Here is a 27,274-nt window from a genome sequence, read left to right on the forward strand (position 1 = left end):
CACAGTTGTATCAAATTCCTCTAGGGAAGGGCTGGGCTAGTACAAGGGATCTCAATATCTCTGCTAAGGAGGGACAGTCACTAACTTGGCTATAAGTAACAGTTGAGTGAGGATAGAATTAGAAGTGGTTGTGATATCTAAAGTGCTTGAATGACCTGCTAACCCTTGCTGTTAGACATAACATGTGGGTAAAATGCCCTTTTGGCAAGTAGGTACGGGAGAGCAACTTGCTCCCATGGACCCATAACCCAACGAAGAGTCAATGCCTCTTGAGGGGGTGGGGTGCCTGGGAATTGAAGATTTTGCCTCAGTTTTGCACCCAATGTCAGTGCCAAGCACAATGAAGTCAGGTTTGAGTACAAGGTGAAGCTCCCTCAACCATGACTGATTGGACCAGGGTGATACTTCAATTTCTCGGCCATTCCTATGCTCTCTGAATGTGACTAGCAGTTAGTGCCCAATTATGGGCCGCTTTGTGCTGTGGACTCTTCCCCCTCCTACTGTGAAACTAAATTGAAACGATTTATGAAAAGGAAAAAAAACCCTGTAAATTGGAAATGAAAACAGCAGGTCAGTCAACATCTGTGGAGAAAAGACAGACTGCAGCAATTCAGGTATGTACCCTCCATCAAGAGTGAAGACCAACAGATAAAAAGACATTTAATCAAATCAAGTGGCTTTCTGTCTGTTTGAGTAAAAGTTTAAAAAGCTGCATAGGAAGGCAATCGAGTTTGTGTTCTGGCAAAGGGGCCCTCTTCATCTGAACCTATTGTTTCATCTTGTGATTTCACTGCAGAGAGAACTTCACATCAGTCTGGACTGGATTTCCAACCCAGTCCCTGCATTAAACGGACAAGCCCTCAAAAGATTTCATCTTTTTACGCAGCGACTTTTGACCAATCAATACAGCGTTAACCACAGAAAGTCAGCAATGTGTGCCTGATATCAGACTTTATTTGGCTGCTTACTGTTTTCAGAGAAGTTTGGTTCATGATTGTTGTGATTGGGACTAATTTTCTTTGAGGTAACAAACTGTACTGCTAACACATTTGAGAATGCTGCATGATCCATATCCTGGTACTGTACGCAAAGGCTGGTAATAAAAATGTAAATATTTGCACACTGCTCAACTGAAGCAAATAAAGGCAGGTAGCCATACTTTGTTTGATCACTTAATTGGTAAATACATTATCCCATGTAGAATTGACTACAATCCAGGAAGGTCCCAGGTTCTGCCGTGGTTGAGTGGGCAGGACTCTCGTCTAAGTCAAAAAATCATAGGCTCAAGTTCCACTCCATGAGAGTTGAACTCAAGTCAGGCTGACACTCCAGTGCAGTACTGAGGGAGTGCTGCACTGTCAGAAGTTCCGTCTTTTGAATGAGACGTTAAACTGAAGCCCCGTCTGCCCCCTTAAGTGGACGTTAAAGATCGCTTGACACTATTTTGAACAGCAAGAGAGTTATGCCCAATGTACTGGGGCCGATATTTATCCCTCAACCAACATCACTAAAATAGATGATCTGGTCGTTATCACAATGCTGTTTGTGGGATCTTGCTGTGTGTAAATTGGCTGCCACGTTTCGCTACAATACTGACTACACTTCTAAATTACTTTATTGGCCATAAGCCGCTGAATAAATAAAAGTCCTTTCTATTCCTAGTCCAAGCTGATTTCAATCAGGCTGCTGGTTAGGAGGCTGTTGGTTAGGACACTGCTAATTAGCCCAATTGTTCCTGGGCTAAGGTGGGGGAAAATCAGCCAATATCCACTGACTGTGCTGGAAAGTACATATGTGTAGATTTTGGGTTTGATTATGATGGCCCCGCCCCACACCACAGTTAAATAGCCTGTCCAGGTTCACAATGAAGAATGGTCACTTGTATGAGGTACGAGCGTAATGATAAAACCTGTGAAACTGTACCCCAGTCAGAAGCAACTTATTTAATAGTGAAAAGAGACAACCAATTTATCATAAGCTTGTTTGAAGGACAGTTCAAGAGAGGAGGAAAGAAAGATACTGTAATTTACCCTTATTAAATGTATTGGAGATCATTATTTTATTCTGATAGCAGTAAAGAGGTTTCCACAATGGAAAATTGTGTTTTTTTTAGGATGCACTGCAACATTCCAACTATACGTTCTCTGCCATCTCAGTTGCCTCTCCGCACTCATACCGTATAAAGTCCAACAGTAATACCCCACTTGTATACAGGAACTGCCCCACAGTCGTGCCAGGGTCCAGCAGGAAAGGCTGTGCCAGCATCTTGGTCTCTGCGTCATCACCAGGCGGGTCCTCCATCGAGCCCACAGACAGAGGCGTCATTCCCACAATGTGCTGTCCTAACCTGCGGCCCAGCTCAGAGAGGTTTACTTTTGAATTCTGTTCCAGGGGCCTATAGATCACGAATGCACCATATTTTCCAAAAGTCATCTTTGTGAGGGTCGGGCTGACCGCTGGCAGCGTTCCATGAACATATGTACCAATGTACCAATCGGATGGCACAGCCACCCAGGCAGCTCTTCTTATAGTCATATTCTCACCAAGGTTACCTTTAAAATATTAAAAAAGGAGGATCAAAGTTTGCTTGTAAAAAGCAGGGCTCTTATTAATGAATAAAGACATTACATGTAAACCAAGTCCTCTGGCTTGGGAAGGGAGCACTTATTAGAGTGCAGTAAGGTATAAACCAGCTTTAGAATGTAATACTTTGAGGTGAGTGGGGAGTTGGGGATCAAGGTGAAGGTCACCTTGAGGAATGGATACTTCAACATTTCTTATACCCCAGCATCAGCAGCAAGCACTGCCAGGTGAAGCAGCTCAAATTTCTAGACAATCCTCCTTTTAGCTCTAGCCTCTCTCTCTCTCTCTATCTATATCTATATATCACAACCTGTACTGTGTCTCTCCAGTTTATAGACAATATGATAGTTGCTATTCTGAGCTTTCCCCTCTCGCTTTTCAGAGGCTCCAAATCCCCAGCCGACACGCTCTTCCTCCTCCTTGCACCCTCACTGTGCTGAAATAAACACTCATCGCCGTCTCCTACTCAAACTCATTTTCTTTCAGGATCTCAAAACTGCGCAAGTCTTTGCCTCTTTTACATTTCCAACATTACAACACTGAATACACTTCAAAAGTATTTCATTGGCTGTAAAGCGCTTTGGAACATACTGAGCTTGTGAAAGGTGCTATATAAATGCAAGTCTTTCTTCCTCAGTCTTTTCTTTCTCCGATAATCTGGACAAAACCACTGAACTACTGGGATGGTCATATTTATATCAAAAATATTTATCGGAGAACCTTCTATTTACCAAGAGTATCAATATCTGTGCCACCCCAAAGAAAAGGAGGGTAAAACAGCTCATTGGTCTAGGATTATACCGCCAATCTTACCAATAGCCAGGGCAAGCTGGTCAGCAAGAGGACAGCTGTCTAAACTGGTTTTCAACTGTGTTATTTCTTCAGTCGTAAGGGAATTCTGCAAAGTAATTGGGAAATTTTAAGATATGTTAGATTATAATGCTGCCATTTATTGATCAGAATCACTTTCTTAACCCATCTTCTGGCAAAAGAATTTCATTTGAAGTCTACAAGACACAATGCTGGAGGAAGGGTTTTTTCCCCCCACAAGAGCAGCCCAGGATGATTTGTGCCACCATTTCCTCTCCTCCTCTCCCTAGGTGACAGTACTGGGCTTTCACTTGGTGCCTTGCAGGCATGAAACTACTCCTCGCTGCCTCGTTGCACAGCATATTGGCATTTCGACACATTCCGCTAGAAGGAAACAATGAACAATCTGAAGCACTGTGTCATTACAAAATTGAGGAAGGCTGGTGGAGGGGGTGGAAATAGTGGTCAAACCTTGACGGTTTTGCAGATATCAGGAATGTGCCTATTGGGAAACTCATGGGAGAGCAAACCTCTCACCACTCCATGGGATAGTGTGTCTTAGGTGGCACAGTGCCACAGGGTGGTACAAGGCAGGGTAGGCAGATATTTGCTCCTGCAATGCTACACTTGCTTAGTTCATGATCTAAGCCATGTTATTGTAGGAAATAACTGACTGACGGACAACTGGTTCTCAATAAAGGGGCATGGAAAATAGAAAAACAATCTGTGCTGATTCTCTTATGGTGAGTTTTATAGCTCCTGGTAGCTGCTGTGGCAAACTCTGTAATCCAATATCTGAACCAGCACTTCAAGGCACTGTTGATGGTTAAGCAGCCAGTCACGAATGGAGCATCAAGGGGTTGAGCAGTTAATGGAGGATGGGATCCCTCCAATTTAGCTTCATAGAACCCTACAAGACAATGCCCAAATGGGTAGCGTGGTCCTGCCTGGACCAGCAATGAGAGGTTTTCCCAGTGCTCTGAGCAGTTAAGCTGTGTGGGTTTAGCTGGTTAAATTCCAGCAGTAGCCTGGGGCACACTTGTGGGAGTCAGGTCCTTAAACTTTGAATCTGCCAACCTCCAGTGAGTAGGATGTGCTCCGACTGGGAGAGTATCTATATCAGGATTGTCCAACTTTTTTGCGTGGGGGGGCCACATTACAATTTTTGTCTTACATAGGGGGCCAGTGAAACAATTTCGGAAAGATAAAGGCATTAAACATTTATCTTACTATTCATCAAAACAACAACAAATGTGCATTTTTGTGAAGAAGCTTTAAATGAGAAGACTGATTTATTGACTTACGTTCTCTTCACTATGTTGGACACTGATTTAGTGAAATACCTGGCCTTTTTTTTTGCTTGCACAAGTAGTCAATGTCTGCCCGCACACTTGTAGCGATGTGGAGTATGCCGGACAGATATCCATCTGTCAGGGGTGATCTTGATACTCTCTCTCTCTCTCCCTCCATGTCTGTCTGTCTGTCTGTCTCTCTCCCCCTCCCTCTGTGTCCACCTTCTCTGTGTTCCCCCCTCTGCTGTTCCCTCCCTTCTCTGTGTCATCCCCTTTCTCTCTCTCTCTCTCCCCCCCCGACTGTCGCTGAAAACGGGAACAGCGGTTTCCGAACTTCAGACAGCTTCAGGGTTTTCCGGTGGGCTTTTTAAAAAAAAAAAGTGCAACCCACCGGAAAACTCCGAAGCTGTCCTGACACATGCTGGGAGCGAGAACAGCGGTTTCTGAACTTGGACAGATTTGGGGTTTTCTGGCGGGTTCCGATTTTTTTTTTAAAAGCCCGCTGGAAAACCCCGAATCTATCCGAAGTTCAAAAACCACTGTTCCTGCTGTTCTCAGCACCTGTCAGCTGTGACTATGGAAAGGAGTGTTAATGAGTATTAGATAAAGATCTGAGCTTAGAAATTCCCATTCAGCTGTGAAACTGACAACATGAATTTTAAAAAAGTTTTTTTTTAAAAGTCTGGTCGGAAAGAAGAAGCCAATGGGAAATTTCTCATCTCTGAAATTACCAGTCACAGACCCCTGGCGAGGTTGAGGAACCGCTGGGTACAGGTTACATCCGCAGGCCAGATGGAAGCGTTTGGCAGGCCAGTTCTTGACCCGCGGGCCGTATATTGGACAACCCTGGTCTATATCAAGCAAAAAGAAACCCAGCAAATATAGACTTCTCAGTAGCTTAGTTTGGAGATTCAAAAAATGGTGATGGGCATCTGCTGGCAAAGAAAAGATTCTAGTTTCCGTTTTTAATAGAAAACATAGACTAACCTTAGCGTAATCGACGGTGTTTGGCCGCTTGGAGTGACAGTGTGCCATCGTGGCGATGGCTGCCTGCTGCACCAACTGCTGGAACTTGATATTCCTGGCAACAAAATCTGTTTCACAATTTACCTGATATGGGAACAAAACATTTCTTTCAAAAAAGACCGTTTAATTCACACAAGTATATACAATCATACAGCACAGAAGGAGGCCATCAGCCCATCATGCCTGTGCTGTCTCTTTGAAAGAGCTATCCAATTAGTCCCATTCCCCCACCACCACCACCCCCCATAGCCCTGCAATTTTCTCCTTTTCAAGTATTTATCCAATTCCCTTTTGAAAGTTATTACTGAATCTGCTTTCACCACCACATCATCATAGCTCACTGTTTAAGAAAAACTTCTATCTCCCCCCTCTGGTTCTTTTGCCAATCAACTTAGATCTGTGTCCTCAAATGCTGAACCTCCTGCCTCTCAACTAACATGCTCATATGGAATTCCTCTTCCCGCTATTTTAACAGGGACCGTAGCCTGCTAACAGGTTCACACAGCATTCATTCTAATAGCATACAGAATGACTCACATAAATGCAGGTTCAACAGTAACTTTCAAAAGGGAATTGGATATATACTTGAAAAAATGTGCAGGGCTATGAGGAAAGAGCAGGGGCAAGGTGGTGGTGGAGGGGGAGTGGATAGCTCTTTCAAAGAACTGGCACAGGTACGATGGGCCAAATGGTCTCCTTCTGTGCTGTAAGATTCCTTGATTTAAGACATTTGTTATTCATACCACACAGATTCATTTCAATCCAGACATTGTTCATCTTTACCTCCACCAGGACAGCTGAGCTTCCATCTTGCAGCAATCCAATGAGGCCATCTTTTGTCTTCCGGCCTTGTAGTTTAGAAGCTTTACTCCATCCTTCCTTTTGGGCTTGTTCATGCAGCCAGGCTTCAGCCTTTGAAAAGAAGCTACTATGATTACCTGCTAGCCAGCAACAAATCCTTTCATACATGGAAACAAGACAGTGTGAGATTTCCCTCACTAACCCTTTGAAGCCTTCACCCCTTCCCCCCAAAGCTATTTTATTTATTTACATTTCAAACTCTGGAAAATTATTTCACTGCTGTACAATCTGTCTTGTTTTGAGTTTAAGAGATTGTGGTATTATTCATTTTCTCCTCCAGTCTTGAATCACATATATAAGGAACAGGCACGTGCATTTTTATGAACCAGCTAGTGTTACAAGGAAGCTGTCTTTTCTCTCAAGACCACTAGCTGAAAATGGAGCCAGACTCTCAGTGAGAAAGCAGGCCTGATTGTTTACTGTATTAATTGATCAGTTAAGATGATATCATGTTTGTATGATGGGAGAGGTGCACACTGGAATAAGACTGTATTCCTACATTTCAACAATGACTACACTTCAAAAAAACTTCGTACTTCATTGGCTGTAAAGCACTTTGGGATGTCCTGAGGTCAAAAAAGTACTGGATAAATATCAGTCTTTCGTTTAGTGTCAGCATTAGCATTTCCTGGGGATTTGATTATTAACAAGGCATGTCACCATTGCATCTTTTGCTGATTTTCATTGACAGTTTTATGCCAGAAGCTGTGTGAAAATGAAGTCTCAGTTCAGGGGCTGGCCTGTGGAAACTGACTGACATGTAAAAAGTATTGGGAACCTGCCCAAACTGTAGCAGATAGTACTTGTATGCAATGCCCTCAACAGTTGGATAGCTTGTCAGCACTCAATATCTAGGCTCACACATGAAGAATGTCAGTTTGGGCTCCTGGCAGCTGTGAATCCATTCCCCAAGAGTCAAGAGACAGCACCTTCACAGCAACATAGGAATTGCTGGACAAAACAAAGACCCAGGACCATCTAGTTCACTTACCATCCTGGTAGCCTCATGATACGACAATAATAGAATTATTGACTAATCACAGCAATTAATCCTTATCAATTTGTCTACAATAGACCCAGACATGAGGTGAGGAAAACCCCAATGGTGTAAAGCTTTGGGAACCATAGGTCCAAAGTTACCTGTTCCTCCCAAGCACGCTACACTCACCATACATCATGTCTCAAATTACTTATATGTTGTATCCCAAAATAATATTTTCTGAAAGAAATCTATCTAATTTGTATTTGAATGAATCAATATTATCTGCATCCACTGTCTCCCTAGGAAGCCTAAGCCATAGACTGATCATTCACTCACTGAAATATTGAGTCGGTAGATTAGTTCTGAATTTACCTCCTTCAAGCACAGGCCATGTCCACTGGTTCCACTGTTCTCTAAGGTAAAACAGCTGGTCATGGTCTGCATTATCCTGTCTCTTTAGAATCATAACAATTGTTATCAAGAGAGGTGGGGGAAATGTCGGGTGGAGAAAACAAAATCGCTCCCAGGAACCTATTAATCTAAAAATAATTATGTGGTAAATATTTCCCAACTTTGTAAAATGAGCCTTGTTTAGATCAATAGCAACATTTTGCTACAGAAATAAATTGCATAAACGTACTTTCAAAATTCCGACAGTGAATAGATCCCTTAATGAAACCCGAGATTTCAAATCTTCAATCTCCACTTTATGTTGTATTGCTTAGTTCTGGAATTCCCTCCTTAAATCTCTCTCTCTTTCCTCCATTAAGACACTCCTTAAAACCTACCTCTTTGACCAAGCTTTGTGGCTCGGTGTCAAATTTTATTTGGTAATGCTCCTGTGAAGCACCTTGGAATGTTTTATTATATTGAAGGTGCTATATAAATATAAGCTGTTGTTGCTAAAATTATATGCTCCTTCACTGCAGAGGAACTGCTCTGTAATATATCATTGGCACACTGGATATAAATGAAACATAAGACTCAACTCATGGTATCATCAATTAAAAGTAATGATTACAAGATAAATGTATCAGTGTACTTGAAGTTTGTTTTAATACATTTAACCGTTGAATAATTTAAATGAATATTTCATTATCTATCAGAATTTTAAAAGTATACTTTTAGAGTGTCACCTGTGACTCAATGGCTGAATGCACCAGTGTGATGTGACCTTTGACCAAGGAGGTCCCAGTTTGTCTTTGGTCTGAACTAAGTTAGCTGCTCCCCAGCTTGGCAACTGTGGGCTGTTGGAACACCCTGGGGTTGGCGAGGAGGTGACAAAAATAATTAGCCCAGATTCCCTGCTCACTGTCCAATAGTTTGCTAGCAATGCCCCCCCCATTGTCAAACAGCCCGTTGAAACATACAATCAAGCTTTACATATGAAGACTATCCCCTTGAAGTGAAGTGTTGAACGGCTGCCAGCATCTATGGACCATAATAATAAAAGCAAAATACTGCGGATGCTGGAAATCTGAAACAAAAACAAGAAATGCTGGATTCACTCAGCAGGTCTGGCAGCATCTGTGGAAAGAGAAGCAGAGTTAACGTTTCGGGTCAGTGACCCTTCTTCGGAAGAAGGGTCACTGACCCGAAACGTTAACTCTGCTTCTCTTTCCACAGATGCTGCCAGACCTGCTGAGTGAATCCAGCATTTCTTGTCTATGGACCATAACCCAGCCTTCAGGATTGGGGTAGAAGGGAAGCACACTACATTGGGATGTTCCCAGCAGCTTTACTGTTATAGTTTCCACCTACCTGTTGAAGGTCACTGCTGAACCTTTCTAAGGCCTTCTTACAATTTGTAAACGAATATCCTGTCCTTTTCCGAAGTTTCAGGAGGAGCTCTTTATCAGCTGCCATCAATCTAACCCCAGAACAGTGCAGAAACTGGGTTGGTTGTGCAGAGAAGATCTAACAAAGACAAACGGAAATCTCAGGGAACTTTGTAACACGATCAAAGCTTTGGACTTTTATTGCACAGATTTTACCTACACATTTACACATCAGTGCCAGTGTTACTAACATTCTGTCAAAGGCCACAATCCCAACTCATGCAAAGTTATGAGCGGCATGGACAGAGTGGATAGTCAGAAGCTTTTTCCCAGGGTGGAAGAGTCAGTTACTAGGGGACATAGGTTTAAGGTGCGAGGGGCAAAGTCTAGAGGGGATGTGCGAGGCAAGTTTTTTTTACAGAGAGGGTGGTGAGCGCCTGGAACTTGCTGCCAGGGGAGGCGGTGGAAGCAGATACGATAGCGACGTTTAAGAGACATCTTGACAAATACATGAATAGGAAGGGAATAGAGGGATGTGGGCCCTGGAAGTGCAGAAGGTGTTAGTTTAGACAGGCATCAAGATCGGCGCAGGCTTGGAGGGCCGAATGGCCCGTTCCTGTGCTGTACTGTTCTTTGTTTGTTGTTCTTGCTTGAGACGCACTCTCAGGATTGCTGCAACTCAATACCCTGTAGTGAGGGCATGTAGTTCTGTGCTTACTATTCCCCACACGGTGAGATTCTCAATCACGTCACAGTGGGCAGCTGTCCTGTGAGGCCAGGCACTTCCTCACAAGAGAAAAAATAATCTCCAGCACTAATAATAATTGTTCAAAACAGTAGTATCTCAACCTCCAGTTCACTGTCACGTATTTTTATAGATATTAATGCACAGGTAGGGCCGGGGGAAACTTGGCTTCTCAATGTATTCACCAAACCATCCAAATTTTATACAGGTAAAAACTCAACCTAGGTGTAGGCAAATTAGATGTAGAATCAGGCTAAAATAGCTTTGGATTGTCGCAAACCCTTCATTTATTTAAGTATGATGGCGTGGAACGTCCTGCCTGCAACAGTAGTAGACTCGCCAACTTGAAGGGCATTTAAGTGGTCATTGGATAGACATATGGATAAAAATGGAATTGTGTAGGTCAGATGGTTTCACAGGTCGGCGCAACATCGTGGGCCGAAGGGCCTGTACTGCGCTGTAATGTTCTAAAAAAAAAATATGACACTTAAAAGAGATTTGTTTAAAAAAGCTGTAAAGACTGGAATTTAGAAAATGCTGGAAAATACATAGCAGATCTTTCATCTTCTGAAAGAGAAAAGACAGGTTTGCATTTCAAGGCAGACTCCTGCTCAGTTCTGGCCTTTTCTTTCTCAGAAGCTTAAGGGGCTACTGTGTATTCCCAATATTTTTGATGGACTCATACTGCACAGGAGGTCATTCGGCTCATCGTCTCCATGCCAGCTCTTCGAAAGAACAATTAATCCCACTACCCCTGCTCTTTCCAAACAGCCCTGCAAATTTCTCAAAAATATCCAATTCCCCTTTTCAAAGTTATTATTGAATCTGCTCCACCACCCTTTTCTGGCAGTGTATTCCAGGTCACAACTTGCTGCTAAAAAAAAATCATTTCCTTCCTGGATTTTTTTTGCCAATTATCTGAAATGTGTCCTCTGGTTACTGACCCTTCTGCCATTTTCTGTTTTTATTAATGAATAACAAGTGTATATTAAACAATGCCGATAACTTTGCAGTGATGTTAGAAGCATGGCCTTCAGAGATATAATCAGCCAAAGCTGCCCTCTCCCTCCTTGCCTCTGCGGTCACTCAAACTGCATGCCTGAAGGCTTAATCCAACTTGCTGGCTGAGGGCGGTCTCACACCGAAATCGCACCAATGAGACAGCAGACGCTCGCAAATTGTCTTTTTTCATTAGCCAACGCCCCTGCCAATCACCCGCTCCCAACAAGTTCAGTTGGTTTGCACAGCCTGCGGCCTTCGAATGATTTCCGCCAGTATTTTAAAACCCTTATGGCTGATGAAGGTCCAAGTGGAAAGGGTTTGTTTTACCTTGGAGATATCGGCTCGAGCGCTCCGCAAAGCACACAACACAGCCATGGCGCTGTTCATCATTCGCCGGTGAGCGCCGCGGACATCCAGCTACCATGCCACGCGACGGAGGGCCAACAAGAACAAACTTTAGCGACGCCTCTTCAGGCAAACGCCAAGAGAAGGCTCCTTACAGTTTGCTCTGCAGCCCAAAATGTCTGATGGCTCCCACTGGTGGTTAAAGCAGGAGAAACTAAAACATGACTTTTTTTTTTCCTGTCAAACTGTCAAAGGGATATTTTAGCAAAAAAAGCATGTTACCGTTTAAAAATAATATTGGGGCACTCTTGTCTCTGAATCAGGAGTGGGTTGGAGTCCCAGTATGGATTTGAACCCATAATCTAGGCTGACACTTCGAGGTGCCCTCTTGCAGTTAACGTGTTAAATGAAAGAAACCCACCCCCATCTGTCTGTTCAAATGAATGAAAAAAAAATCTGCTCGTACTGTTTGAAGAGCAGGGAGTTCTCCCTGTGTCCTAGCAAACAGTCCTCCCTCAACCAACACCACCAAAAATAGATTAACTGGTCATGCATCCCATTGCTGTTTGTGGAAATTTGCTATGTGTAAATTGGCTGCTGCATGCCTACATAAATAAGCAGCTTTTAAGAGGAGGAAAGAAAACAGTAGACAGCAAAATAATCTAATATATGATACTGTAAAAGATGAACACCAACTTGTTTATTATAATTTTACAATCTTGCTGTCTTTCTTCGAAACTTGTAGCAATGGTGACTGAATGTTAAATACCAATCTCCTATTTGTGTTAAGTGTATTCTGCACAGTTTTGCTGCTTAAGACAAAGGGACGTAGATTCAAACTAGATTTAGGACTGATGTCAGGAAATTCTGCTTCACATAGCATTATCAAGTGATGGTGGTATAGTGGTGAGCATAGTTGTCTTCCAAGCATTTGACCTGGGTTCGATTCCCGGCCATTGCAATGTCCAATCCTAGGTCAGCCTCAAATCTGCAACTTTACCATGATTTTTCTAGCATCAGTGGTTGGGAAAATATTGGAAAAAATTCTGAGAGACAGGATTAATCTCCACTTGGAGAGGCAGGGATTAATCAGGGATAGTCAGCACAGCTTTGTCAAGGGGAGATCGTGGCTAAATAATTTTTCGAGGAGGTAACTAGATGTGTCGATGAGGGTAAAGCAGTAGATGTAGTCTACATGGACTTCAGTAAGGCTACTGATAAGGTCCCGCATGGGAGATTGGTCAAGAAGGTAAGAGCCCATAGGATCCAGGGCAATTTGGCAAATTGGATCCAAAATTGGCTTAGTGGCAGGAAGCAGAGAGTAATGGTCGAGGGTGATGGTTGTTTTTGCGATTGGAAGCCTGTGACCAGTGGGGTACTGCAGGGATTGGTGCTGGGACCTTTGCTGTTTGTAGTGTGCATTAATGATTTAGTCGTGAATATAGGAGGTATGATCAGTAAGTTCGCAGATGACACAAAGATTGGTGGTGTTGTAAATAGTGAGGAGGAAATCCTTAGATTACAGGACGATATAGTTGGGCTGGTAAGATGGGCAGAGCAGTGGCAAATGGAATTTAATGCTGAGAAGTGTGAGGTGATGCATTTTGGGAGGACCCTAGGAAGTACAGAGGGACCTTGGTGTACCTGTCCATAGATCACTGAAGGCAGCAGCACAGGCAGATAAGGTGGTGAGGAAGGCATATGGGATATTTGCCTTTATCAACCGAGGCATAGAATATAAGAGCAGGGAGGTTATGATGGAGCTGTATAAAACGCGAGTTAGGCCACAGCTGGAGTACTGTGTACAGTTCTGGTCACCACACTATAGGAAGGATGTGATTGCACTGGAGAGGGTGCAGAGAAGATTCACCAGGATGTTGCCTGGTCTGGAGTATTTCAGCTATGGAGACTGAAAAGGCTAGGGTTGTTTTCCTTGGAGCAGAGAAGGCTGAGGGGGGACATGATTGAAGTATACAAAATTATGAGAGGTACTGATAGGTTAGATAGGAAAAAACCTTTTCCCTTAGTGGAGGGGTCAAGAACCAGGGGGCATAGAATCAGAGTAAGGGGCAGGAGGTTTAGGGGGGATTTGAGGAAGCATTTTATCACCCAGAGGGTGGTTGGAATCTGGAACGCACTGCCTGATGTGCTGGTAGAGGCAGGAAACCTCACAACATTTAAGAAGTATTTAGATGAGCACTTGAAACACCATAGCATACAATGCTACGGGCCAAGTGCAGGAATATGGGATTAGAATAGTTGGGTGCTGTATGGCCAGCACAGACATGATGGGCCAAAGGGCCTGTTTCTGTGCTGTACAACTCTATGACTCTATCAACACATGGAAAGGCAGTGGTGGCAAAAAACCTGGAATGTTCGCAGAAACAATTGGATGGGGACGTGGGGGTGCTTTACAATCATTCTGGATGGATGATCTAAGATGGGCCAAATGGACTCACTCATCCAGAATTAATTCTTCTGATCTTGTGCAATTAATTCTGGATTTAGCCATTCTGTCTTCCGAGCTACAATTCTACATTTCTCAGCATTGTGTATAATCAAGTTTTGAAAATCAAAGATAAAATGACGGATGTTAACTCTTCCTGTTAATCGACACCATTTCTCTTCCCCTCCTCTAACTTTCTCCTCTTAAATCCCTTCCAGTGGCTTGTTATTTAAATATGTTGTGGGAAGAAGCCACACAGACCAGATGGTCCCAGGTTTGATCTGTCTGTGCTGAATTAGCTAATCTCACCCAGCGTGCTATGAGCACTACAATTGGCTTCAGCACCCCTTGGCGAGAGAGGAGGGACAAAATGTCAGACAGGATGCCTTCCACAGTTGAATAGTCTGTCTAATCTCACACACAAATGGCCACTTGGGTAAGGTATCAGAGGTCTTCTGGCACCTGTGGAACCCCCCCCCCCCCCCCCCAGTAAGGGATAGCACCTTCATAGCAACAGTAACTACCCTGCAAAAGTACTTCATTAACAGTGAAGTGCTTTGGGATGTCCTGAGATTGTGAATGGTGATGTCGAAATACAAGTTTGTTTTTTCGGGGGTTGGTGGGGGGGGGGGGTGGGAAATGACAACATGAGATTTGAAAGTTTTTGGCTTTATGATCAATTTGGTCGCTTTTTACAGATAAAAATACTCAACAAAATTTCAAAGCGTGATGATTGGTCAGTCCATTTTTCTTTGGTCAATGCAATACATTCTCTTGGTTCAGGAGCAGAGTTAAAGTATACAAAGCGATTCGCGTACAGAGACTTGGTAACCTCAGGTACATAAAACTGATAGTACAGAGAAACAGTTAGCTTGGAGGCACTTTATCTTTGATATTCTGTTCACGTTTGAGGCACTATTTATACCCAAGAAAACAACCTTGTAAAATTCTCCATATGATTATAAATGTCATTATTTTGGCAGGTGTTAAATGGGTAGTAGTGTGTCACAGCGTTAGTTTATCACCTAACCTGGGTTTGAATCCAGCCCAAACTGGTGGAATGAATGCACCCACGACCCCCCACAACATATCTGTGTGACATGAGTTTGGGGATTGCCTTGATCCAGTTATTTATGAGGACAAGTTCACTGTGTGAATGACGTTGCAAAACTGAAGAAAAGTCAGGCTGGTGGATTACGGGTGCTTGTCTGAGGCAGGATTTAAGGCACATTATTACTGTAGTGTAAGTGGAACTTTACATTTGATCTATGCTGTTCTTTGTACGCAAAGTCAATATTGGACAGCCGATACTCTGAAGGTGAACTGCCAGCAAAGATCCAAAGCCCATAGCATGCGTTGCAAGATGAGAAGAAATAATCCTGTTCTCCAGCACCGACATTCCTCACTGCAGCATAAATTCAATGTACATAATTCTTTTGTTTCCTTCAAAATTTGTCACCATCCAAAATATATCTTCCTTCAACCAGGAGGATGGAACATTTCCTACATAATTATTGTCAATACCAGTTCATAGATTGTCCAGCAAGAGGCACGGTTCAAGCAGGGCGACAGGTGATGACCAGTTCTCCCGACTGGTCATGCTCCATCCAGCAGAGATCTGATCAAACCTACCCAACAAGCAGCTTCAACTGATTACAAATGCCAGGCATTCCAACTCATTGCCATTTCTCTCCCTGTATGACAATGAAACTCACAGAAACAGTTCCTATTCTTAGAGTCCCAATGTTATTACCTTACTTAAGTGTCAAGTACATTAAAAAAATAGTGTTAATACTAGTCAACCTAGGCAGTGATGGGGACACTACATTTGGCCTTAGTGTTTCTGGGTTAGGATGGCAGGGGGAAAGGGGGAAACAGCCAAAGTCCTTGCTCCTGATCATAGTGTGTGTATGTATATATAATAAAAACATGTCAGGCGAGTGAGCACAGCTTCAGGCTTAATTTTGATGCCCTTATGGTCAAATAGCCTGACCCGCACTGTCCACACATTAAGACTGCAGGTTAATTGAGATAGTGGAGGGCACCATGTGCACATGGAATGGTCCCCCAGCATAGGCTGACACCTTCAGTACAGGCAGAAGAATTAGTTTTACGCTTTGTTTTTGTTGATTTATTCTGTATACTGCCAATGCAGGTCTCTGCTGAAGTGTGACTGTGTGAAAATGCGGAATAAACATCAGTAGGCAGGCAATAACCCAGGCAATTCAAAAATGTTGGTTCAGCTGCCCTTGTCCCTCCTCAAACTCCCTCCCCCAGCGATGTCTCACTGCTTAAACAAAGCCATTATATTTGTTTTTATAAAAAGAGAGAATGTGCACCTGACAGCTCACTGAATGACTACACCCGGGAGTGAGATACTGAGTCAGGTCACAGGGTCCATCCCCAGTCAGTGCTGAATTAGCTGTTAGCCGGGGAAACAGTATCAACGCTTCAAACTGACTACTACATGGGTCACCTACAGAAGGGCTGCCTAGTCTCAAGAGCTGTGTTAAATGAGAGATTTCCCTTGCTACGTTAGTCACTGCTGTCCGGCACTTGGTTCTTTTTTGGTCATTTTGTACAGGTTGATATTTTGCTCTTCGTTCCTGTGAACAAGTTGGCACTGAAAATGCTGAGGCAGGATCTTCTCATAGAAAGAGACAGTCTCGTGCTCCCTCCGCATTTTGGAAGAGAGATAAATGGTGCCTCTCTGCGCACTGAGATGCTGCAGTGTCTGGACGAGTGAGGCGTAGGTCTCAGGGAGATATACAATGTCGGAACCCAGAACAATGTCGTAGTCAATGGGAAACCGACTGTGGTCACAGCCCCAGGACAGGGCACAGACCTGGGAACGATGTGCCCAGGAAGAGGGGATGTTGGCTGAGACGTTGTTCTCTATTTGCTTCAAAGTATGTGGTAGGTCTGTGATGGTTACATCGCCACCTGATGAATACAAAGAAAGAATGACATTTCTCCGTTTACAGTTTCCTTTGAAGTTTTTGGAGTCAGCCATGTTAAAAAGTCTCCAAACTCAACAACAACTTTATATAGTGCCTTTAACATAGTAAAACATCCCAAGGCTCTTCACAGGAGCGATTATCAGACAAAATTTGACACTGAGCCGTACAAGGAGATATTAGGACAGATGACCAAAAGCTCAGTTAAAGAGGAGAGAGAGAGAGCAAGAGGCAGAGAGGCTTAGGGAGGAAATTCCAGAGTTTGGGGCCCAGGCAGCTGAATGGCACCACTGCCAATGATGGAGCGATGGAAATTGAGAAGGGTTGTAGGGCTGGAGGAGGTTAAAGAGATAGAGAGGGAGTGAGGCCAGGGAGGGATTTGAACAGGCAGATGAGAGTTCTTTCTCTGGGGAAACCACCCACTTAACCCAAGTCCAGAAAGGGGAGGCATAGGTTTAACAGAGTCAAAGCTTCGAGACTCCCAGGCTTAACCATGCTGACGTTTAACCAGATGAAGGATTAGCCAGATGCAGTCTACTAGCACAGAGCACAGGTCGGCTTTTCCCTGCTCATCCAGCAAGGACCACCCTGCCGGTTAGGGTGCTGGCTTCCAGGTTTATTTGGAATTGAGTGGAAAGAATCCCAGCTCCCACTGACAGATCCACCTTTTTTGAGGTTTCATTAGGCTGGCTAGTCAATCTTCAGCAATGCCACAGACTGGCCTAATTCAGGTATCGGATTAACAAAGCTGCTTCAGGGAGGGTTTAGTTGGTTCCAGACTTCCACTGCCAGCTGTGTCACCTTGGAGCCATCTCTACCCCCAAAGCGATCCTGCGACACATCACAGGCAGCTCGAGTCCAGAGCAAAAATGTGCCAAGGAGAGAGAATCATTCCAGCATGTCTGCTCCAAGTAGATTCACCAAAATGGAGCGTTACACGAAAGCTAAGTAAATGAAACTAAAAGACAAAAGACATTTTGTGTTTAAATTCTGAAATGGAGGAAGTGTCAGGGTTAATACAGATCTACCAGGGAACTTGTAAGCCTCTTGTTTTGAAGGCACTGACTCCTTACTCAGGCATGTCTCCAAACAACCTCCAGTACCTCACACTCAAGGGGCCATCTTCATGCAAAGCTCAGACAGTGTGTTAGACGCAGGCTATTTGAGTGTGAGGAGCAGGTCCTGTTCCTGGATAGCAGCCAGGAGCAGAAATCCTGGCTGATTTTCCTTCCTTAGTCCAGAGGCACTGAGACGAATTGTAGCACCCGTGGCTGAGATCAGTAACCTCAGCAAGAATCCACAGATTGAATCTGGGACCCTTCTAGTCCGTATAGCTCAACAACATAACCAGCTACGCCGACAGAGGAATGATGATAATAATGTGTAGAATGTGTGGATCATCAGAAGGGAACTATCTAGTAGCAAGCAAACATTTCCTTTATTGTACCCCTCCCCCCATCAAGATAAAACATGTCATTACTACAAAAGCAGAATACTGCGAATGCAGAGAATCAGATCGATAAACAGAAAATGCTGGAAATACTCAGCAGGTCAGGCACCATCTGTGGAGAGAGAAACAGGTCATCCAACTGAAACATTAACTGTTTCTCCCTCCACAGATGCTACCTGACCTGCTGAGTGTTTCCAGCATTTACTGTTTATATTCCGTGTGCATTACTGTCTGTTTTCCTCTCTCACATTACAAGGTTTGCTTGGATACTTTCAACTTACCTAATAGAACAGCTAGAATCCCCACTATTCCAGTGCCTGCACCCAGTTCAATCACCTTCCTCCCACAGAAGCTCATCTTCTGTTCCTCAAAGTACTGACAAAGAGCCAGACCCTGAAAACATCACATATTCATGTTAGAATTAATTCATTTAGAGGGTATACGAACATACGAATTGGGAGCAAGAGTAGGCCACTCGGCCCTTCGAATCTGCTCTGCCGTTCACTACGATCATGGCTGATCTGATTGTAACCTCAACTCCACATTCCTGCTACCCCCAATAACCTTTAACCCCCTTGCTTATCAAGAATCTATCTACCTCTGCCTTAAAAATATTCAAAGACTCTGCTTCCACTGCCTTTTGAGGACCCCTCTGAGAGAATAAGTTTCTCCTCATCTCTGTCTTAAATGGGCGACCTCTTCTTTTTAAACAGTGACCCCTAGTTCTAGATTCTCCAAGGAGAAACATCCTTTCCACATTCTACCTGTCAAGACCCCTCAGGATCTTATATGTTTCAATCAAGTCGCCTCTTACTCTAATTTCCAGCGGATACAAGCCTAGCCTGTCCAACCTGTTCCTCACAAGACAGCTCACCACTCGTTACATTTTGCCAACCAGAAAATGATCCATTTATGCCTACTCTCTGCTTCCTGTTAGCCAACCAATCTTCTATCCAGGCCAATATGTTGCCCCACTACACCATGAGCTTTTATTTTCCGCAATAACCTTTGATGTGGCACCTTATCAAATGCCTTCTGGAAATCTAAGTACAGTACATCCACCAGTTTCCCTTTATCCACAGGACATGTTACTTCTTCAAAGAACTCCAATAAATTGGTTAAACATGATTTCCCTTTCACAAAACCGTGTTGACTCTGCCTGATTACCTTTACTTTGTCTAAATGCCCTGCTATAACGTCTTTAATAATAGCTTCTAACATTTTCCCGAAGACATATGTTAAGCTAACTGGCCTGTAGTTTCCTGCTTTCTGTCTCCTCCCTTTTTGAATAAAGGAGTTACATTTGCTATTTTCCAATCTAATGAACCTTCCCCGAATCTAGGAAATTTAGGAAACTTAAAACCAACACATCAACTATCTCACTAGCCACTTCTTTTAGGACCCTAGGATGAAGTCCATCAGGACCCGGGCACATGTCAGCTCACAACTCAAACAATTTGCTCAGTATCACTTTCCTGGTGATAGTAATTTTCAAGTTCCTCCCTCCCATTTCCTGACACAGCTATTTCTGGGATGTTACTTGTATCCTCTATAGTGAGACAGATGCAAAATATCTGTTCATCTGCCATCTCCTTACTTTCCATTATTAATTCCCCAGACACATTTTCTATAGTGATGTGAAGCACTGCAGAACCAACAGACAGTGCCAGAATACAAACGAGAAAGAATGAAAGGACTTGCATTTCTATAGCACCTTTCATGACCTCAGGATGTCCCAAAGCACTTCACAGCCAATTAAATACTTTTGAAGTGCAGTCACTGTGGGAATGTAGGGAACGTGGCAGCCAATTTGTGCCCAGCAAGCTCCCACAAACAGCAACGTGACAAATGATCAGATAATCTGTTTCATTAAGTGTTGGTTGAGGGGAAAATATTGGCCAGGACACTGAGGATTGACTCCCCTAACCTTCTTCAAATTAGTGTCGTGGGATCTTTTACATCCACTCGAGATGGGGAGACTCAGTTTAATGTCTCATCTGAAAGACAGCACCTCCAATTGTGCAGCACTCCCTCAGTACTGCACCGGGAGCGTCAGCCTGGATTTTATACTGAAGTCTCTGGAGTGGAACTTGAACCCACAACTTTCCTCACTCTGAGGGAAAAATACAGCCAACTAAGCCAAGCTAAACTATCAGCAAAGCAGATGAATAAATGTGACTGGCTTGATTTTCCGCCATCCAATACATTTGCAGGCCATTAGACTTACAGCATCCCAGACTGCAGCAGCAACTCCCAGATCAGCACTGAAGTTCTGCGTGATCTTTAAAACATGTCCACAAAACTCATAACTGCTCTCCTCTGTATAATAGTCTGAAAAGAGACCATCATCCACGGGGAAAACACTGCACAAATGTTCTTCCACCTGGCTTTGCATCATCCTCCCTAACTGGATTATCTTTCACTGACCAATGGGTACTTTCCAGTCTCCACTGCCTCTGTCGTGATTGCAGGATGAATTTGTTTCAAGATGTGTTTCCTTCTGTGAAAAAGAAAGAAAACAGGGGTAAAAAACTTGCAACGCTGTGCTTTGAAAGGGGGAGACATTTAAAAATCTTCGAGCTGATGGCATGTGCAGCACCACGGGGGTTGTTGGGTGGGCGGAGTCCATGTTTAGCTGCTAAGGTGCCTGTGCCTTTCAGGCCACTGCTCAGGTACTTCCTGCAATAAAGAGATCTAATCAGGCAGATCCTGAAGCACTGAGTATCTAAAGTGCTGAAGGAAAGTACTGTGGACTGGCAGTGCTTGTAAATTCCGAGCTCTGCCCTGGGTGAGGCCAGGTGAGCAAAGTCAGAAAAACAGCAGGAAATGACTGGCTTTCTTTGAAAATCTGACACCTTGAAGTGTGATGGACGCACACGAGCTGCAAGATTTTGTTGGAAAGTTTGCAGCATAGCTCACAAAAGGCTCATAATCATAAATCCTTTTCATTTAATACACTATTTATGTTTTGATTTAGAAAAGTAAAGACAATTTTTATGTTTAAATACATCAGGATCACTCTTCCATCACAGAGTGTAATGTGTCCAAGTTTGTTGACAATACAAAGTTAGGGGGAAATATAAGAGGCTGCGAAGAGATGTTGACAGGTTAAGTGAGTGGGCAAAAAGGTGGCAGATGGAGTATAATGTGGGGAAGTGTGAGGTTATTCACTTTGGTTGTAAGAATAGAAAAGCAGAATATTGTTAAAAGGCCTAAAACTTCTAAATGTTGATGTTGAGAGAGACTTGGGGGCACTCGTACAAGGTACACAGAAAGTTTGCATGCAGGTACAGCAAGCAATTAGGAAGGCAAATGGAATGTTGGCCTTTATTGCAAGGGAATTGGAGTACAAGAACAAGGAAGTCTTGCTACACTTGTACAGGGTTTTGGTGAGACTATACCTGGAGTACTGTGTGCAGTTTTGGTCTCCTTATTTCAGGAAGAATATACTTGCCTCGGAGGCAGCACAGCGAAGGGTCACTAGATTGATTCCTAGGATGAGAGGCTGTGTAAATTGGGTCCATATTCTCGAGTTCGGAAGAAAGAGTGGTGATCTCACTGAAACATACAAGATTCTGAAGGAGTTTGACAAGGTAGATGCTGAGAAATTGTTTCCCGGCTGGCGAATCTAGAACACAGGGGTGCAGTCTCAGGATAAGGGGCCGTTCATTTAGGACTAGATGAGGAGAAATTTCTTCACTCAGAGGGTTATGAATCTTTGGAATTCGCTACCCCAGAGGGTGGATGCTCAGTCATTGAAAATATTCAAGGCTGGAATCGACAGATTTTTGGTCTCTCAGGGAATCAAGGGATATGGGGAGCGGGCAGGAAAGTGGAATTGAGGCAGAGGATCAGCCACGTTGGTGTTGAACAGTGGAGCAGGCTCGAGGATCTGTGTGGTCTACTCCTGCTCCTATTTCTTACGTTCTTTTCTTCTCGCACTTCTAACACATTAACAACTCTGTGAACACAATAAACATCAGTTTTTATACAATCATAGAATGGTTACAGTGCAGAAGGAGGCCATTTGGCCTGTCGTATCTGTGCCGTCTCTGCAAGAGCCTCTCAGCTAGTCCCACTCCCCTTCCTTTTCCCTGTAGCCCTGCATATTTTTTTCTCTTCACATTAATTATCCAATTCCCTTTTCAAGGCCACAATTGAATCTGCCTCCACTACTCTCAGGCAGTGCATTCCAGATCCTAACCACTCATTGCATTAACAAGTTTTTCCTCATGTTGCCTTTGGTTACTTTGCCAATTGCCTTAAATCAGTGTCCTCTGGTTCTGGATCCTTCTGCCAGTGGGAAGTTTCTCTCTATCTACTCGGTCCAGACCCTTCATGATTTTAAACACCTCTATCAAATCTTCTCTAAGGAGAACAGCCCCAGCTTCTCCAATCTATCCTCGTAACTGAAGTCCCTCATCCCTGGAACCATTCTTGTAAATATTTTCTGCATCCTCTCTAAAGCCTTCACATCCTTTCTAAAGTGCAGTGCCCAGAGCTGGGCACATTACTCCAGTTGAGGCTGTACCAGTGGTCTATACAAGTTTAATATAACTATTATTGAACAACATCCAATGTTACACTGACGTGGCCCAACACACACAAAACCTGCTCGACAGTTCAACCTAACCTGACGTTGAAGGCCGCGGGGTGCGGGTTTACATCCCAATTGGTCCAGTCCACAGCTACACGTCAGGCCCCGCTTTTGATTGGCCAGTCTTATTGCCAATCACCCGCCTCCGATCAAGTTTGGTTCACCGAGCAACTGCGCAGTCATCCAGCTGTCCAGCCCGTTCCAGGTGTGTGTGTGTAGTTTGTTGTGAATTTTTGACAGTTTTCTTTTGGTGACTGTTAATAAAGTTGACCGCGAGGAATTGCTGAACCATGTCCGCAGACTCGCTGGTGAACAACGCAGAGGCGACAGCACCAAAGTTCGCTACGTGTGGACAAGAGCTCCTGCTGAAGGCAGAAGCAAACCAGAACTGAGAGCCCTGTTGACAGACCTCCCCGCGCGTTGCATATGAAACAGAGTCACAGTGTTACACAACACGGAAACAGGCCCTTCAGCCCATCGTGTCTGTGCCGGCCATCAAGCACTTATCCATTATAATCCCATTTTCCAGCACTTGGCCCGTAACCTTGTATGCTATGGTGTTTCAAGTGCTCATCTAAATATTTCTTAAATGTTGTTGAGGGTTCCTGCCTCTACCACCTCTTCAGGCAGTGTGTTCCAGATTGCAACCACCCTCTAGGTGAAATTTATTTCCTCAAATTCCCTCTAAACCTCCTGCCCCTTACCTTAAATCTATGCCCCCTGGTTATTGACACCTCCGCCAAGGGAAAAAGTTTCTTCCTATCCAATCTATCAATGCCCCTCATAATTTCGGACACCTCAATCAGGTCCCCCCTCAGCCTTCTCTGCTCTAAGGAAAACAACCCTAGCCTATCCATTCTCTCTTCATAGCTGAAATGCTCCAGCCCAGGCAACATCCTGGTGAATCTCCTCTGCACCCTCTCCAGTGCAATCACATCCTTCCTATAGTGTGGTGACCAGAACTGTACACAGTACTCCAGCTGTGGCCTAACTAGCGTTTTATAAGCTCCATTATAACCTCCGTGCTCTTATATTCTATGCCTCGGCTAATAAAGGCAAGTATCCCATATGCCTTCCTAACCACCTTATCTACCTATGCTGCTGCCTTTAGTGATCTATGGACAAGTACACCAAGATCCCTCTGTACTTCCTAGGGTCCTACCATCTATTGTATATTCCCTTGCCTTGTTAGTCCTCCCAAAATGCATCACCTCACACTTTTCAGGATTAAATTCCATTTGCCACTGCTCCGCCCATCTTACCAACCCATCATAGCATCCTGCAGGAGGGCGCAGATAAATAGATAAAGGGCCTAAACTTTCCACCTCACTCTCTGTCTCCTTCTTTAAGATGCTCCTTAAAACCTACCTCTTTGAAGGAGCTTTTGGTCACCTGTCCTAATAACCCCTGATGTGGCTCACGATCAAATTCCGTCTGATTTACACACCTGCGAAGCATCTTGGGCCATTTTACTTAATTAAAGGCACTATATAAATGCAGGTTGTTGTCACAGGGTGCACAGACACAACTCCACCTCCTGTTTTAAAGTCATACATTCTGGGCCGATTTTAACTCCGTGCAAGTGGGTGGATTTTGAATGGATCACAATCTTGCCCTCTGTCCACATATTGTTATTTTTCCATGAGAACATCCAATGTCCACATTTACAATGGAATTTTGCCATGGGATCTACAGGTGGGTGGGGGGCACGGGTGTACAGACTGCGATCAAATGTTATGCTGAGTAACTTCCGAATTATATATATAAATGGGTGACTGACCTGAGGACAAATAACCATCCCAATGGTATTACGTTGTCCGCATGCCGAGCACATGCACCTCAAAGGACAGCTGCCAGTATTGGCCAGGACTCAAGTGAACTATCGTACAGGGAAATGTCAGTTTATTTAACACATAAACTGTATTTACATTGAAAAGTAACAAGAATATCACTTCTAGAAATTTTCTTGGTAATGTCAGTATTACATAATAAGGTAATTCCTTGCTGTTCTCTGATGTAGAAGCTTGTTCTTACAGCCCTCCCTGTTCCAGTCTACTAAAGTTCCAGTTCTGATGACGGGTCACTGGAAACATTAACTCTGCTTCTCCCTCCACAGATGCTGCCAGACCTGCTGAGTATTTCCAACACTTTCTGTTTTGATTACGAAAGTTCCTGTATTCTTGAACCAAGTCTCATCTTGTGTTACCAGGGTCTCCACTGTACATAAGAAATAAGAGCAGGAGTAGGCCATTCAGCCCCTCGAGCCTGCTCCACCATTCAATAAGATCATGGCTGATCTGATTGTGGTCTTAATTCCACTTTCCTGCTTGCGCACCCCCCTCCCCCCCCCCCCCCCTCGCCATCACCCTGGACTCCCTTGTAGATCAATTATTTTTCTAACTCAGTCTTGAATATATTGAATGACCCAGCCTCCACTGCTCTCTGGGGAAGAGAATTCCAAAGATTAACAACCCTCTGGGAGAAGAAATTCCTCCTTATGTCCATCTTAGATGGAAGACCCCTTATTTTGAAACGGTGCCCCCTAGTTTTAGATTCCCCCACGAGGGGAAACATCCTCTCAGCATCTACCCTGTCAAGCCCCCTCAGAATTTTATATGTTTCAATAAGATCACCTCTCATTATTCAAAACTCCAATGATTACAGGCCCAACCTGCTCAACCTTTCCTCATAAGACAAACCCCTTCATCCCAGGAATCAACCGAGTGAACCTTCTCTGAACTGCTTCCAATGCAGGTATACCCCTCCTTAAGTAAGGGAACCAAAACTGTACATAGTACTCGAGGTGCAGTCTCACCAATGCCCAGTTCGGTTGTAACAAGACTTCCTTACTTTTATACTCCATCCCCTTGCAATAAATGCCAACATTCCATTTGTCTTCCTAATTACTTGCTCTACCTGCATGCTGGCTTTTTGTGATTCATGTACAAGGACACCCAGATCCTTCTGTACCACAGCATTCTGCAGTCTCTCTCCATGTGAATAATATTCTGCGTTTCTATTCCTGCCAAAGTGGATAGCCTCACATTTTCCCACATTATACTCCATCTCTGCCCACTCGCTTAACCTATCTATATCTTTTTGCCAACACTGTGTCCTCCTCACAACTTGCTTTCCTACCTATCTTTGTATTGTCTGCAAATTTGGCTACAATACATACAGTTCCTTCATCCAAATCATGAATATAGATCGCAAATAGTTGAGGCCCCGGCAGTGGTCCCTGTGGCACTCCACTGCTTACTGTTTGCCAACCTGAAAATGCCCCATTTATCCTGACTCCCTGTTTCCTGTTTGATAATTGTGCATTCTAGTCACTATCACTGACAGTTTCTCTTTCACCTGATTCTGAAATTGTTCAAAACTACCCCAAGGCCCAAAGGTAACTTCCCCTTCTACTTTCATCTTAGTTTGTTCAGTTTGCTTACCCACTGTTTTTTTTCATGTTTGCACTTGCTGCTGTTCAATATTCAGTCCGTTAACACCTATTCTGTACTAATGCTTCGTCTTTCAACACACCATTAACATATTGTTTGCCTTTGCTCCATGACCTTTTGGTCAGCTATGTGGCCTTGTCCTATCTGCACCTTCTCCTTTGTTATCTCTTGCCCCACCCCCACCTCACTTGCTTATAACCTGTGACATTTTTAATATTTGTCAGTTCCGAAGAAGGGTCACTGACCCGAAACGTTAACTCTGCTTCTCTTTCCACAGATGCTGCCAGACCTGCTGAGTGGTTCCAGCATTTCTTGTTTTTATTTCAGATTTCCAGCATCTGCAGTATTTTGCTTTTATTCCCCTTCTACTTATCTTATTAGATCATCGGCCACTCTCTGTAACACTCTGATCTATCACAGCCCTCACTGTAACACTCTGATATACCCCAAACCCCTCACTGCAACACTCTGATATACCCCAAACCCCTCATTATAACACTCTGATATACCCCAAACCCCTCACTGTAACACGCTGATATACCCCAAACCCCTCACTGTAACACACTGATATACCCCAAACCCCTCACTGTAACACTCTGATATATCCAAAACGCCTCACTGTAACACTCTGATATATCCCACACCCCTCACTTTAGCACTCTGATATACCCCCCACTCTGCACTGACTCTGTTACACTGTAACACTCTGATATACCACACACCCCTCACTTTAGCACTCTGATATACCCTGCACCCCTCACTGTAACACTCTGATATACCCCACACCCCTCACTTTAGCACTCTGATAAACCCTGCACCCCTCACTGTAACACTCTGATATACCACACACCCCTCACTTTAGCACTCTGATATACCCTGCACCCCTCACTGTAACACTCTGATATACCCCAAACCCCTCACTGTAACACTCTGATATATCCCACACCC

At 43.8% G+C, this 27,274-nt stretch overlaps 2 protein-coding genes across 3 annotated transcripts; both read right to left on the minus strand.

Annotated features, from left to right (window-relative positions):
- Positions 1-1,923: 1,923 nt before the first annotated feature.
- Positions 1,924-11,592, minus strand: tsfm (Ts translation elongation factor, mitochondrial). 2 transcript variants are annotated; one of them, XM_068024916.1, is made up of 6 exons: positions 11,407-11,592; positions 9,316-9,471; positions 6,495-6,623; positions 5,673-5,795; positions 3,397-3,481; positions 1,924-2,552 (listed from the first exon to the last, which is right to left on the minus strand). In XM_068024916.1, exons 1-6 carry the CDS (start codon positions 11,467-11,469, stop codon positions 2,134-2,136), a joined length of 975 nt encoding a protein of 324 aa, XP_067881017.1. In that variant the 5' UTR covers positions 11,470-11,592; the 3' UTR covers positions 1,924-2,133. The 2 variants fall into 2 exon arrangements, with proteins under 2 accessions (XP_067881017.1, XP_067881018.1); XM_068024917.1 differs by lacking the exon at positions 11,407-11,592 and adding an exon at positions 11,152-11,176.
- A 2,931-nt stretch (positions 11,593-14,523) lies between these two features.
- Positions 14,524-25,176, minus strand: LOC137358697 (EEF1A lysine methyltransferase 3-like). Its single transcript, XM_068024918.1, has 5 exons — positions 22,911-25,176; positions 21,732-22,238; positions 20,505-20,777; positions 18,559-18,670; positions 14,524-16,813 (listed from the first exon to the last, which is right to left on the minus strand). Exons 3-5 carry the CDS (start codon positions 20,673-20,675, stop codon positions 16,410-16,412), a joined length of 687 nt encoding a protein of 228 aa, XP_067881019.1. The 5' UTR covers positions 20,676-20,777; positions 21,732-22,238; positions 22,911-25,176; the 3' UTR covers positions 14,524-16,409.
- Between the last annotated feature and the right edge of the window lie 2,098 nt (positions 25,177-27,274).

The sequence above is a fragment of the Heterodontus francisci genome, chromosome X (genome assembly GCF_036365525.1).
Source record: "Heterodontus francisci isolate sHetFra1 chromosome X, sHetFra1.hap1, whole genome shotgun sequence".
Lineage (NCBI taxonomy): Eukaryota > Metazoa > Chordata > Chondrichthyes > Heterodontiformes > Heterodontidae > Heterodontus > Heterodontus francisci.